General features: G+C 42.5%; 1 protein-coding gene across 4 annotated transcripts in view; it reads right to left on the bottom strand.

Annotated features, from left to right (window-relative positions):
* Positions 1-921: 921 nt before the first annotated feature.
* LOC115121371 (mitogen-activated protein kinase kinase kinase 21-like) overlaps positions 922-15,729 on the bottom strand; it is a 31,848-nt gene continuing 17,040 nt past the window's right edge. For 3 of the 4 annotated variants that reach the window (XM_029650443.2, XM_065012610.1, XM_065012609.1), the window contains exons 5-10: positions 15,200-15,440; positions 13,157-13,267; positions 5,350-5,500; positions 5,159-5,247; positions 4,307-5,086; positions 922-4,162 (exon numbers count right to left, since the gene is read on the bottom strand). In XM_029650443.2, the coding sequence (XP_029506303.2) occupies positions 3,765-4,162; positions 4,307-5,086; positions 5,159-5,247; positions 5,350-5,500; positions 13,157-13,267; positions 15,200-15,440 (1,770 nt within the window). In that variant the 3' untranslated portion in view covers positions 922-3,764. The remainder of the gene's footprint in view (positions 4,163-4,306; positions 5,087-5,158; positions 5,248-5,349; positions 5,501-13,156; positions 13,268-15,199; positions 15,441-15,729) is intronic. The other variant, XM_029650444.2, reaches the window with a different exon arrangement.

The raw sequence follows: 15,729 nt of genomic DNA on the forward strand, positions 1-15,729 counted from the left end.
CAATCACTTGAACCAGTTTCCTCACACACAGAGCTAACACAATGCTAATAAAAAGGTTTGATCAGTATGTACTGTATGTTGTCGTCTCAATCACTTGAACCAGTTTCCTCACACACAGAGCTAACACAATGCTAATAAAAAGGTTTGATCAGTATGTACTGTATGTTGTCGTCTCAATCACTTGAACCAGTTTCCTCACACACAGAGCTAACACAATGCTAATAAAAAGGTTTGATCAGTATGTACTGTATGTTGTCGTCTCAATCACTTGAACCAGTTTCCTCACACACAGAGCTAACACAATGCTAATAAAAAGGTTTGATCAGTATGTACTGTATGTTGTCGTCTCAATCACTTGAACCAGTTTCCTCACACACAGAGCTAACACAATGCTAATAAAAAGGTTTGATCAGTATGTACTGTATGTTGTCGTCTCAATCACTTGAACCAGTTTCCTCACACACAGAGCTAACACAATGCTAATAAAAAGGTGTGATCAGTATGTACTGTATGTTGTCGTCTCAATCACTTGAACCAGTTTCCTCACACACAGAGCTAACACAATGCTAATAAAAAGGTTTGATCAGTATGTACTGTATGTTGTCGTCTCAATCACTTGAACCAGTTTCCTCACACACAGAGCTAACACAATGCTAATAAAAAGGTGTGATCAGTATGTACTGTATGTTGTCGTCTCAATCACTTGAACCAGTTTCCTCACACACAGAGCTAACACAATGCTAATAAAAAGGTTTGATCAGTATGTACTGTATGTTGTCGTCTCAATCACTTGAACCAGTTTCCTCACACACAGAGCTAACACAATGCTAATAAAAAGGTTTGATCAGTATGTACTGTATGTTGTCGTCTCAATCACTTGAACCAGTTTCCTCACACACAGAGCTAACACAATGCTAATAAAAGGTTTGATCAGTATGTACTGTATGTTGTCGTCTCAATCACTTGAACCAGTTTCCTCACACACAGAGCTAACACAATGCTAATAAAAAGGTGTGATCAGTATGTACTGTATGTTGTCGTCTCAATCACTTGAACCAGTTTCCTCACACACAGAGCTAACACAATGCTAATAAAAAGGTTTGATCAGTATGTACTGTATGTTGTCGTCTCAATCACTTGAACCAGTTTCCTCACACACAGAGCTAACACAATGCTAATAAAAAGGTTTGATCAGTATGTACTGTATGTTGTCGTCTCAATCACTTGAACCAGTTTCCTCACACACAGAGCTAACACAATGCTAATAAAAAGGAAGATAAGGCAACAAAAAAACGAATGAATGGAATGCTTAACATGTCAGGATATAGCAAGGACTCCAGCTTAGACAGTGATGAGATTTGATCTCAAAGGCAGTGTTAAAAAAAGGTATTCTTCCAGTTGTACTGACTTCAACAGCTGTCTGGGATGTACTGTTAGGACTGTCGATTTAAATAAAGAGAAAGTGCTCACGATTTAAACAGAACTACAAAAACAGACATTTAACATTCGGTATTCTTTGTAAACGGGGACGAACAACAATACATTGGATATTTATGGACAGTTTTACTTGTTGCTCGGTACTAATGACTTGCATGGTACTTAAATGGGGTCAGAATATTCAGATGATAAAAATGTGTGTAGTTTAGTGGCATCAGAGACAGTTCCTGTCAGCTTTTTATGTTAATATGAAAACGATTGCTAAGGAAGGAATACAGCATTTAACTGTTACTCAAACAAGTATTGAAATATATTTAATTCCCATCTCTTTGTTCTTCAAAATAGTGTTTTCACAGGAACCTAGGTAGACTAACCCCCATGTGAACTGATTTCGAGCCAAATGGTCATATTCCACATAAACCATAGCAGCTATTAATGCAGAATAGTCTTTATGTACAGTACTGGTACTGGTCCAGCTGCTGGTAAGGCTTGTCGTATAGTGGTAAAGTAGAAGCTGACCAGGCCTGGTTTAGTGTTGAGACTAGAGGTCGACCGATTAATCGGAATGGCCGATTAATTAGAGCCGATTTCAGGTTTTCATAACAATCGGGTATTTTTGAGCCCCGATTTGCCGATAAAAATAAATAAATATGTATACCTTTATTTAACTAGGCAAGTCAGTTAAGAACACATTCTTATTTTCAATGACGGCCTAGGAATGGTGGGATAACTGCGTTGTTACGACAGATTTTCACCTTGTCAGCTCAGGGGATTCAATCTTGCAACCTTACAGTTAACTAGTCCAACGCAATAACGACCTGCCTCTCTCTCGTTGCACTCCACAAGGAGACTGCCTGTTAGACGAATGCAGTAAACCAAGGTAAATTGCTAGCTAGCATTAAACTTATCTTATAAAAAACAATCAATCATAATCACTAGTTAACTACACATGGTTGATGAGACTGAGCATACAAGCATCTGACTGAGCGGTGGTAGGCAGAAGCAGGCGCGTAAACATTCATTCAAACAGCACTTTCGTGCGTTTTGCCAGCACCTCTTCGTTGTGCATCAAGCATTGCGCTGTTTATGACTTCAAGCCTATCAACTCCCGAGATGAGGCTGGTGTAACCGAAGTGAAATGGCTAGCTTGTTAGCGCGCGCTAACTAGAGGGACGGAAGCTATACTGTTTCACTGGCAATACTAAAGTGCCTATAAGAACATCAACTAGTCAAAGGTTAATGAAATACAAATGGTATAGAGGGAAATAGTTAAATAATTCCTATAATAACTACAACCTAAAACGTCTTACCTGGGAATATTAAAGACTCATGTTAAAAGGAACCACCAGCTTTCATATGTTCTCATGTTCTGAGCAAGAACTGAAACGTTAGCTTTCTTACATAGCACATATTGCACTTTTACTTTCTTCTCCAACACTTTGTTTTTAAATTATTTAAACCAAATTGAACATGTTTCCTTATTTACTTGAGGCTAAATTTATTTTAATGATGTATTATATTAAGTTAAAATAAGTGTTCATTCAGTATTGTTGTAATTGTCATCATTACAAATAAAATAAAACAATCGGCCGATTAATCGGTATCGGCTTTTTTGGTCCTCCAATAATCTGTATCGGTATTGAAAAATCATAATCGGTCGACCTCTAGTTGAGACTAGGTTTTCCAGTGTTGTTTGTTGCACTGTTACAGATGTAGGATCTTAATTTGATCACCCTGTTGCAGAAGAACTGTCCTGCTGCAGGATTATTTTCCTGCTGTAGCAAACTGGCTCAAGTTAAGATCCTACATTTGTAAATCTGTCAGTTGCGCCACATGTTGACTTCAATATTACCTCTCAGACATTGGACAGAACTCATCCTAAAATAAACACTGTTGTATCTGTCAATATAAAAACAAAATCAATACAATACAAAATAATTACCAGCATTAAATCAAAACGGAGAATAAAAGATCCACAGACAAAAGCAAATTAACATTTTAACGTAAGCATCATTTTGTAACTTAAGATGCCATGGTCCTAACCAGTATGTGCGCACAAAAATGTAAACATTTCTGCAACAACAAAAAATTAAATGTGTTCCTTCGTTGTTCAATCAACCTGATGCTATTGAAACACGTTTTTCCAATATTAAATTACCTATCAAAATATGACAGAATAAATAAACTGTTCAGCAGCAGTGGCCTACAGTCAGGTAAAAACCACAGGAGGGCAGTGGAATGCCCTGGAATGTCAAATAAGACTTGTTGATCCAACTCATAAACGTTACTTAGAGATTGGATCCTGGTAATAAGGCAGCTTATTTCTGCTATGACAATAATTTTTTCTCTAGTTCGAAGACGGAGGAGCGACTGGGGCCGCTCTGAATTCGGCAGAGGGGCACGGTGCAGTCACGTTTCTGCCCCTCCGTGTCCATGTCAAGCAGAGAGCAGTCCATCTTGACCTCGGCGGAAGAGAGGACGATGTTGAGGCTCCTGGCGCTCTTCTCTCCTGAATAGTGGCCCAGGGAGTAGCTTTTGTTGCGGCCCCTCAGGAGACCCCAGGAGTGGGGTTTGCCCCGGAGGGACAAAGGCCGGGACCTGGAGGTGACAGTCTCCCCACGGGCTGCTCTCTTAGGGGTGTCCTCCCTGTCAGACTTCTTCTTCTGAGAGGTTATGGTGGAAGACAGTCCCGATGAAGTTGTGAGAGAGCCAGATGTACCGTTAGCTGGGGACAGAAAGGAGAAACAGAGACTGTTTCATTGTTCACGGATCATTTGTACAGTGGTGTCACCTCACAATCAAACACTACTGCATTAAATATATACAGTCTCCCTGTGTCACCCACGGTCCTGATGTCACGTTCACTCACTGTCCTGAACGATGGCCGACTTCTTCCTCCGGAGGTGAGAGCCCATGCTTTGACTGTGAGTCTTCTCTGGGGCAGCAGACTGGGGGGGGGGGGAGGCCAGAGTCCTGCGGCCGGGCGCCTCTGGAATCTGGGGCTGGGAGCCACTTCTGGGCTGTGGCGTGGGGTGCGACAGGCTGATAGGGGCCACTTCCTTCACAGGGCTGGGCTCTGGCCCCTCCGAGGCTGACCGCAGGAGGCTCTTGGTGGAGTTATACTCTGAGATGGAAGACATGGAGATGAGGTTGATGGGGCCTTGGGAGGCTGCCTCCTCCTTATGGGAAGAACGTCCACCAGGGAAGCGTGTGGCGCGCTGGAACAGACCCTCTTTCTTTTTCTTCTCCATACTGGGCTGAGGCTCAGGGTCATCTGCCGGTGGGGCATTGAGCACGTTACGCAGGTCATAGCCCAATGCTACCGAGGCCAGCATAGAGGCACAGCCGTAGAGTACGGTGTCTGTCCGGCGGCGAGCGGAGGTCCTCTTCAGGCTGTTGGTGGGGGTGTGCTGGGGGGTGGTGCTGGTGGAGCTGGCTGAGGTGGTACTGGAGTCCTCCAGGCTTTCCCCAGGGCAGCTTCCTGCCGTCCCCTCGTCCCCCTGCTGCTTCTCATCTTTCCACAGAGGTAGATCGATGTACACCTGATTGGGGAACTTCAGTTGCTTTGGTTTGGTGTTGTCCGATCCATCTGGCGAGCACATCTCTTCTTTACTGGTCCCTGAACATGAAGGACGAGGACAGAGACAGGCTGTTGACAGGGACTAAGAAATGGTCTTGTTGTGTTCCATCTGATTATATTAGAAGACACATTTTCCCTCACCTTGCTGCTCTGCAAACAACGCAGCCAACGGAACGGACTTCCCCAGACTGGTGGACCAGGGGTTGTTTCCATCAGACAGTGGCCTCACTCTGCCAGGACAAGTCAGTTTCAAAACACAACCCACACAGACACCATGAAGATGACAGAAGAAATACTGAACGGAGATGAAAAGAAACACTAATGTCCTGTACCTTTCAGCACAGTTTCCCCGCTCCTTGGTCTGAACGGAGCTCGGTCCCCACGTTCGCCCCTTCTTCTTAATCCCCTTCTTGACGTCATCAAACTCCTCCGGCTTGTAGATGGTGCTTCGTCCCCATGTCCTGTTGCTCTCGTCCAGAGTCACTGTGATAAAGGAGAGAACATCAGTCAACAACTGGCAGAGTAGTCCAATACACCAGTGACAAATCTGAGTGTCCAGGCCAACAGCAGATACAGTTACAGCCAAATATATTGGCACCTTTGCACTTTCTTAAATAATTCCCTATTTCTCCTAGAATAAGTGGAAAATCCAATAACAAGGTGTGGTGACAAATACTTTTTTTTAAATTAAACTTATTTTAGAAGAAATAGGGAATTATTTAAGAAAAGTACAAGGCTGCCAATATATTTTAGTCTTCACCCACTTGAGTAGAATTTAGTGGACTGGATTATTTGAGAAGATAACCTCCACCATCAACCGCAAACCGCAATGGGAAATATTCATATAATCACTGCAGCTGAACACTGGTTAGGAAATCAAAAATACTCTGTATATAGATCTGTGAACATTTCAAGAACACGTTGGGTTGCAAATGAAGAGAACACCTGTGATCGGGTGATAAACATTACAGGTTACAAATTACCTCGGATGCATCCGAACGTGTCCTTCATTTCAAAGCAAACCTATATTATTATTAGTAGTAGTAAAAACCCTGAAACATCCTGGGCTTTTCAGAGGATAAACCCAAGTACATTTTCTGAAATCAGAGGTGATGATAGTCCATCAAATTGTCTTAGTAGCCAGAAGCAGAGGCAACCGTTAGAACCCTAGCCGTTGAGAAACACGTTAACCGGTGCACCCACAGCAGACAGAACGGCCCCATTCCAACAATGCCAGTTGCTTGCCTTTCTTCCTAACCCCATTATAGGGCTGGCACTCGCTGGTGATATCCACATCTTGGTGATACACATACATACTGTCCCTTCGGATACTGTCAATTCGGGCGCACACTAGAGGGAGAAAACATTCATGCAGAACCAGAACAGAGGTTAGAGAGGGAAGCTTACCCAGTCATAACAGCTACAGTGCCTTCAGAATGTATTCACACCCCTTGAATTTTATTTATTTATTTATTTATTTTTATTTCACCTTTATTTAACCAGGTAAGCAAGTTGAGAACAAGTTCTCATTTACAATTGCGACCTGGCCAAGATAAAGCAAAGCAGTTCGACACATACAACGACACAGAGTTACACATGGAGTAAAACAAACATACAGTCAATAATACAGTAAAAAAAACAAGTCTATATACAATGTGAGCAAATTAGGTGAGAAGGGAGGTAAAGGCAAAAAAGGCCATGGTGGCAAAGTAAATACAATATAGCAAGTAAAACACTGGAATGGTAGTATTGCAATGGAAGAATGTGCAAAGTAGAAATAAAAATAATGGGGTGCAAAGGAGCAAAATAAATAAATAAATTAAATACAGTTGGGAAAGAGGTAGTTGTTTGGGCTAAATTATAGGTGGGCTATGTACAGGTGCAGTAATCTGTAAGATGCTCTGACAGTTGGTGCTTAAAGCTAGTGAGGGAGATAAGTGTTTCCAATTTAAGAGATTTTTGTAGTTCGTTCCAGTCATTGGCAGCAGAGAACTGGAAGGAGAGGCGGCCAAAGAAAGAATTGGTTTTGGGGGTGACTAGAGAGATATACCTGCTGGAGCGTGTGCTACAGGTGGGAGATGCTATGGTGACCAGCGAGCTGAGATAAGGGGGACTTTACCTAGCAGGGTCTTGTAGATGACATGGAGCCAGTGGGTTTGGCGACGAGTATGAAGCGAGGGCCAGCCAACGAGAGCGTACAGGTCGCAATGGTGGGTAGTATATGGGGCTTTGGTGACAAAACGGATAGCACTGTGATAGACTGCATCCAATTTGTTGAGTAGGGTATTGGAGGCTATTTTGTAAATGACATCGCCAAAGTCGAGGATTGGTAGGATGGTCAATTTTACAAGGGTATGTTTGGCAGCATGAGTGAAGGATGCTTTGTTGCGAAATAGGAAGCCAATTCTAGATTTAACTTTGGATTGGAGATGTTTGATATGGGTCTGGAAGGAGAGTTTACAGTCTAACCAGACACCTAAGTATTTGTAGTTGTCCACGTATTCTAAGTCAGAGCCGTCCAGAGTAGTGATGTTGGACAGGCGGGTAGGTGCAGGTAGCGATCGGTTGAAGAGCATGCATTTAGTTTTACTTGTATTTAAGAGCAATTGGAGGCCACGGAAGGAGAGTTGTATGGCATTGAAGCTTGCCTGGAGGGTTGTTAACACAGTGTCCAAAGAAGGGCCGGAAGTATACAGAATGGTGTCGTCTGCGTAGAGGTGGATCAGAGACTCACCAGCAGCAAGAGCGACCTCATTGATGTATACAGAGAAACAGTCTGAATATAACATGTATTACATTAAGATTGTGTCACTGGCCTACACACAATACACAATAATCCGAAAGTGGAATTATGCTTTTCGAAATGTTTACAAACTAATAAAAAAAATTAAGCTGAAATGTCTTGAGTAAAGCAAGTATTCAACCTCTTTGTTATGGCAAGCCTAAATTAGGTCATGAGTAAAAATGCGCTTAAAGTCACAAAATAAGTTTCTTGGACTCATTCTGTGTGCAATAATAGTGTTTAACCTGATTTTTGAATGACTACGTCATCTCTGTACCCCACACACAAAATTATCTGTAAGGTCACTCAGTCGAGCAGTGAATTTCAAACACAGATTCGACCAGGGATGTTTTCCAATGCCTCGCAAAGGGCACCTATTGGTAGATTGGTACAAATAAAAAAAACAGACATTGAATATTCCTTTGAGCATGGTGAAGTTATTAACTACACTTTGGATGGCGTATCAATATACCCAGTCACTACAAAAATACAGGCGTCCTTCCTTACTCAGTTGCCGGAGAGGAAGGAAACCACTCAGCGATTTCAACTTAAGGTCAATGGTGATAAAACAGTTACAGATTTAAATGGCTGTGACATGAGAAAACCGAGGATGGATCAACAACATTGTAGTTACTCCACAATACTAACCTAAATGACAGAGTGAAAAGAAGAAAGCCTGTAAATAATACAAATATTCCAAAACATGCATCCCGTTTGCAATAACACGCTAAAGTAAAACTGCTACATGTGCTTTATTTGACAAAGAATTTATCTTCATGTCCTAAATACAAAGTGTTATGTTTGGGGCAAATCCAACACATCACTTAGTACCACTCTCCATATTTTCAATCATGGTGGTGGCTGCATCATGTTATGGGTAAAAATAATAATACTTATTTTATGTAGTGTATATAAGTATGTGGACACCTGCTCGATGAACATCTCATTCCAAAATCATTGGCATTAATATGGCTTTGGTCCTCCCTTTGCCGCTATAACAGCCTCTACTCTTCTGGGAAGGCTTTACACTTGAACATTGCTGCGGGGACTTGCTTCCATTCAGCCACAAGAGCATTACTGAGGTCGGGCACTGATGTTGGGTGATTAGGCCTGGCTCACAGTTGGTGTTCCAATTCATCCCAAAGGTATTCAATGGGGTTGAGGTCAGGGCCCTGTGCAGGCCAGTCAAGTTCTTCCACACAGATCTCTACAAACAATTTCTGTATGGACGTTGCTTTGTACACAGGGGCAATGTCATGCTGAAACAGGAAAAGGTCTTCCCCAAACTGTTGCCACAAAGTTGGAAGCACAGAATCGTCTAGAATGTCATTGCATGCTGTGACGTTAAGATTTCCCTTCACTGGAACTAAGGGGCCTAGCCCGAACCATGAAAAACATCCCCAGATCATTATTCCTCCTCCACCAAACTTTAAGGTTGACACTATGCATTGGGGCAGGTAGGGTTTTCCTGGCATCCGCCAAACCCAGAATCATCCGTCGGACTGCTAAATGGTGAAACGGGATTAATTCATTCCTCCAGAGAACGCATTTCCTCTGCTCCAGAGTCCAATAGCGGCGAGCTTTACACCACTCCAACCGATGCTTGGGCAAGGTGATCTTAGGCTTGTGTGCGGCTGCTCGGCCATTTCATGAAGCTCCCGACTAACAGTTTTTGTGCTGACGCAGTTAGGAACTCGGTAGTGAGGGTTGCAACCAAGGACAGACAATGTTTATGCGCTTCAGGGGTCCCATTCTGTCAGCTTGTGTGGCCTAACACTTCGCGGCTGAGCAGTTGCTGCTCCTAGCCGTTTCCACTTCACAATAACAGCACTTACAGTTGACCGGGGCAGCTCTAGCCGGGCAGAAATTTGACGAACTCACTTGGAAAGGTGGCATCCTATGACAGTGCCATGTTGAAAGTCACTGAGCTCTTCAGTAAGGCCATTCTATTGTCAATGTTTGTCTATGCAGATTGCATGGCTGTGTGCTCGATTTGATACACCTGTCAGCAACGGGTGTGGCTGAAATAGTCAAATCCACTCATTTGAAGGGGTGGCACATACTTTATATATTTAATGTAGTACTTTTCGTTTTTAAACATTTTTGTAAAAATTTTACCCCGTTTTCTCCCCAATTTTCGTGGTATCCAATTGTTTAGTAGCTACTTTCTTGTCTCATCGCTACAACTCCCGTACGGGCTCGGGAGAGACGAAGGTTGAAAGTCATGCGTCTTCCGATATACAACCCAACCAAGCCGCATGCTTCTTAACACAGTGCGCATCCAACCCGGATGCCAGCCGCACCAATGTGTCGGAGGAAACACCGTGCACCTGGCAACCTTGGTTAGCGGGCACTGCGACCGGCCCGCCACAGGAGTCGCTGGTGCGCGATGAGACAAGGATATCCCTACCGGTCAACCCCTCCCTAACACAGACGACGCTAGGCCAATTGTGCGTCGCCCCACGGACCTCCCGGATGCGGCCGGTTACGACAGAGCCTGGGCGGGAACCCAGTCTCTGGTGGCACAGCTGGCGTTGCAGTACAGCGCCCTTAACCACTGCGCCACCCGGGAGGCCTTAATGTAGTACTTTTCAAAGAATATCTAAGCGTTTCAAATCACAAAAAAAGAAAACCAATTTAGAAAAACAACACCACAACATCATGACAGTCATTAGAACGTTTATGGCTTCTGTGGTCATCGGAGGGAGGTAGGCAGGTTGTGCGCTGTCATCAAGATGTCTCTGGTTTTTCTGTAGTAGAACTGAGATTAAGTTTGGTCTCCGTAGTAGATAGCTAGCTACAACCTAAATTAAGCACCCACTTGGATGCTGCTACGGCAGTTACGTGGCCCCAGAAAGCACACCACCTTTCAATAATAAATCAATATTATATTATATTTTTAAAATACAGGGTATGCTTTTTTTGGATAAAAATAAAAATAATCGAGCTAAGCACAGAGAAAATCCTAGAGGAAACCTGGTTCAGTCTGCTTTCCAACTAAGGTTGGTTGTTAGGCTGCAACAATGCCGAGGGCTCTTTATAACTCCGCATGATTGCTTGACGGTAGGCGGGGGCAGTACATCTTGTATAAACACAAACTCACTTCCTTGACAACAGCTCTGCACTGCTCCGTGAAGCGCAAGAAGTATGAATGCCCTGAGTTCTGCTGAGGTCGTATCACTGTAAATGCTGCATGGCCAATGCAGACGTCGGATTGACCATGCGACCAGATGCACAATGCACTTCTCTCTCCAGAATGCGCTCTCTCCTGCCGATTTGTGCACATTCAGTTTCATAACTTCTTTGTGTGAATTGTTCGCATTTGATTGTTAGTGTATATCAATTCCCCATTACATAAATCACCAGCATTACATTTACAGTTCATTCCTATAATTTCTAATCTACAATGTTTGTTACTTTGGTTAAGGTCATTTATTTGAATGCATTCAATATTATTATTCCAGTCTCCCTGTTCTCATTGTTTGAGTGGACACATTGAAGCTATGCTACACTTGTGAGTAACATGTTTTTGGTTTGTTTTGTCAATTTAGTCATTGTCTTTTGTTTGGAGCACTCCTGTCAATGTTGAGTAACGACGCACACGCATAGAAGTAGGCCTATAGGCTACCTGACAAATCTTTCCAGCTCTCTCACTTTCGATAACCACTCAGCATGAAAGCAAAAAATGCCAGTGGAAACGTCATAAAATAGGCCTACGTGATTACTTCTTAACAGTGCTCGACTTGGACTGAAATTAGGTTCCAGTACTCATTTTGGGTGCTGGTACTGTTTCTATTTAGGTGCAGGATTTAATATTCTATAAAGAGGAACAGGAGCTAAAGGAGTAGAGGTGCTGGTACTCAGCTCCGGTGAGCTCCTGCCCAAGTCAAGCCCTGTTTCTTATCCCTTGCGGAAATAGCCTACAGCTGTGTCTGTCCCAAGCTCACTGGCCTGGGGAAACTCTTAGGGCCCAGAATATTTTATACAATGTTGCAAGTTAGCTAGTGCAAGCTTCAGGGCTGAATCCAATTTAATAGTTGATAGAATTATTCAAGTTCGTTGCAGACAGGCCATGTGTATCCAAAGTGATTTATAGGATATTTATTTTTATCAGGATATTTTCTACCTGCACTCGGCAATGTTTTTATTTGTTGGCTTTATATAGGCTACTTTTACATAGTTTGCAATGGCAATAGAAGTTACTTTTTAAGTTTGTATCATGTTAATTTAAATTTGGATAGAATCTTGATTAACCACATGACAATGATTTTGAAATATGAAGACGTTATTATAAATTAAAATGAAACTTTCACGAAAATGTGCATATGAAAACCATAACTGGTATGCATATCGGTAGAAATGGTAAGATAAATTCAACATTCAACATGAGAAAGGTTGCCGACTCCTCGTGCAGCCTATTACCGGCAACTTCAGGAGAGTAATGGCAGAATCTGTGAAAGCAAGCAGGAACGGTTGGAGAATAGTTGGGTCAGGTTAATTTTTTTTCTTCTGGTTATCTAGCTGCATGGCGCCCTCGTGAGGCCTCAAAATATAAGCTTAAAGCATCAGACAAACTCGATGCTTATAGTTGATTTTAATAAAACACATAGGGTGTGTCTATATATGGAAAAATACACGTATAAAAATGTAAACCAATCAATTGGTTGAAAGAACAGACAACATTTGGTCAACCAATATTTTTTGGGGGACGGGGACAGCCCTATATCCAACAGACACTGGAAGACAAGTTCACCTTTCACCTTGCTTACCAAGATGTTGCTTACCAAGATGACATTGAATGTTCCTGAGTGGCCTAGATAGAGTTTTGACTTAAAATCGTCTTGAAAATCTATGGCAAGATTTGATGATGGCTGTCTAGCTATGATCAACAACCAACTTTTGAAAATAATAATGTGCAAATATTGTACAATCCAGGTGTACAAAAGCTCTTAGAAACTTACCCAGAAAGACTCACAGCTGTAATTGCTGCCACAGGTGATTCTAACATGTATTGACTCAAGGGTGTGTATACTTATGTAAATTATATATTTCTGTATTTAATTTAATACATTTGCAAACATTTAAAAAAACATGTTTTTACTTTGTCATGAAGGGTATCGTGTGTAGATGGGAAAAATAATCTATTTAATTCATTTTTGAATTCAGGCTGTAACAAAACAAAAAGCGGAATAAATCAAGGGGTATGAATACTTTCTGAAGGCACTAGATGCCATGATAAAGCACACGTACAAAGCTTTGTTTCACAGCACACTTGGGCACACACTTGATTTGATACTTATGTATCTGACCCAGGTCTGTCGTGTTGCAGTATGTTGGATTGTCTGAGGTGTACTTACACTGGATGGCCCGGAGGCGGGGTATGAGTGTGGGGCTGCTGGGGGGGCTGGTGTTCAGACTCCTACTGTCCATGGAGGGTGACGCCTGCACCGTGATCTTGTGCTGGAAATCTAGAAAACAGAGACACAGGTAAGGGTGGTTGGTCACTTTGACCATTGGTGTAATATCTCATTGACAGACTACGTAACATAAAAAGGTATTGTAACGTCTGTCAAAAGACTGGGATGCAACGACCAATGAGCGAAAGTAGTTCCGCTTTGACTAGTTTGACTTAGTCAAAGCTAGTATGCTGTCTAGTTAATATGCTGTTCTACATGATGTCTTGTTAGTATGCAGTCCTCCATGATGTCTTGTCAGTATGCTGTCCTCCATTATGTCTTGTTAGTATACTGTCTTCCATTATGTCTTGTCAGTATGCTGTCCTCCATTATGTCTTGTTAGTATGCTGTCTTCCATTATGTCTTGTTAGTATGCTGTCCTCCATTATGTCTTGTTAGTATGCTGTCTTCCATTATGTCTTGTTAGTATGCTGTCTTCCATTATGTCGTGTTAGTATGCTGTCCTCCATTATGTCTTATTAGTATGCTGTCTTCCATTATGTCTTGTCAATATGCTGTCCTCCATGATGTCTTGTTAGTATGCTGTCTTCCATTATGTCTTGTTAGTATGCTGTCCTCCATGTCTTGTTAGTATGCTGTCCTCCATGTCTTGTTAGTATGATGTCTTGTTAGTGTGCTGTCCTCCATGATGTCTTGTTAGTATGCTGTCTTCCATGATGTCTTGTTAGTATGCTGTCCTCCATGTCTTGTTAGTGTGCTGTCCTCCATGATGTCTTGTTAGTATACTGTCCTCCATGATGTCTTGTTAGTATGCTGTCCTCCATGTCTTGTTAGTGTGCTGTCCTCCATGATGTCTTGTTAGTATGCTGTCCTCCATGTCTTGTTAGTGTGCTGTCCTCCATGATGTCTTGTTAGTATACTGTCCTCCATGATGTCTTGTTAGTATGCTGTCTTCCATGATGTCTTGTTAGTATGCTGTCTTCCATTATGTCTTGTCAATATGCTGTCCTCCATTATGTCTTGTCAATATGCTGTCTTCCATTATGTCTTGTTAGTATGCTGTCCTCCATGTCTTGTTAGTATGCTGTCCTCCATGATGTCTTGTTAGTATGATGTCTTGTTAGTGTGCTGTCCTCCATGATGTCTTGTTAGTATGCTGTCTTCCATGATGTCTTGTTAGTATGCTGTCCTCCATGTCTTGTTAGTGTGCTGTCCTCCATGATGTCTTGTTAGTATGCTGTCCTCCATGATGTCTAGTTAGTATACTATCCTCCATGATATCTAATTAGTATGCTGTCCTACATGATGTCTTGTTAGTATGCTGTCTTCCATTATGTCTTGTCAATATGCTGTCCTACATTATGTCTTGTTAGTATGCTGTCTTCCATTATGTCTTGTTAGTATGCTGTCTTCCATTATGTCTTGTTAGTATGCTGTCTTCCATTATGTCTTGTTAGTATGCTGTCCTCCATGATGTCTTGTTAGTATGCTGTCCTCCATGTCTTGTTAGTGTGCTGTACTCCATGATGTCTTGTTAGTATACTGTCCTACATGATGTCTTGTTAGTATGCTGTCCTACATTATGTCTTGTTAGTATGCTGTCTTCCATGTCTTGTTAGTATGCTGTCCTCCATGATGTCTTGTTCGTATGATGTCTTGTTAGTGTGCTGTCCTCCATGATATCTAATTAGTATGCTGTCCTACATGATGTCTTGTTAGTATGCTGTCCTCCATGATGTCTTATTAGTATGCTGTCCTCCATGTCTTGTTAGTATGCTGTCCTCCATGATGTCTTGTTAGTATGCTGTCATACGTCTATGATTCTAACGGAACTTCTAAACAAATAAAGATTGGTGTAAATCTATTGAACTTTTTGTCAACTCGAAGGTAACACTGACTTTGACAAAGAGAAAGACAGACTATCAACCAACCCGACAAGACAGAAAGAGAGTCAGAAACAGACAGACGGTCAGAAACACCCACCTGAGGGCAGGCTGATGCGGTTGCCGTCCTTGAGTTTGAGGCGGCTGCGTTTGAACTTGCCCTTCCTCTTCTTGACGTTGGGCTTGTCCTTGTTGAGCTGAAAGATGAGGATGTTGAGTTCCCTCTCCAACACATTGATCTCCCGCTCCGCCAGCTGCTGCTCCCTCCTCTTCAGCAGCTCCTCGTGGGACTTCTGCTGCAGCGCCGCACGCGTCAGCTCCTCCTCCCGTGAACGCAGCTCCTACAGGAACACATGGAGGGTCAGACAACTCTGTATGATAAGGGCCGCATTCCTCTGCCCAGGCGTTGCTGACGCATGCCAGATCTTACAATGCCTGGATAGGTATTTTACCTATCAGGCAGGTGTGCCCGCCCCTGCCATACAATAGTAGGGGAAACACTACCATAATGATCCACACACAGGTTCTAGGCAGTGCATTATTTCCTTAGCCCTTCTGTCTGTCATTTCTACTAAAAATAACTTGCATACCTTCATTGTTCACGTATTTTATCAGATTGAACTCTTTGTA

The sequence above is a fragment of the Oncorhynchus nerka genome, linkage group LG28 (assembly GCF_034236695.1).
Source record: "Oncorhynchus nerka isolate Pitt River linkage group LG28, Oner_Uvic_2.0, whole genome shotgun sequence".
In the NCBI taxonomy this organism is placed as follows: domain Eukaryota; kingdom Metazoa; phylum Chordata; class Actinopteri; order Salmoniformes; family Salmonidae; genus Oncorhynchus; species Oncorhynchus nerka.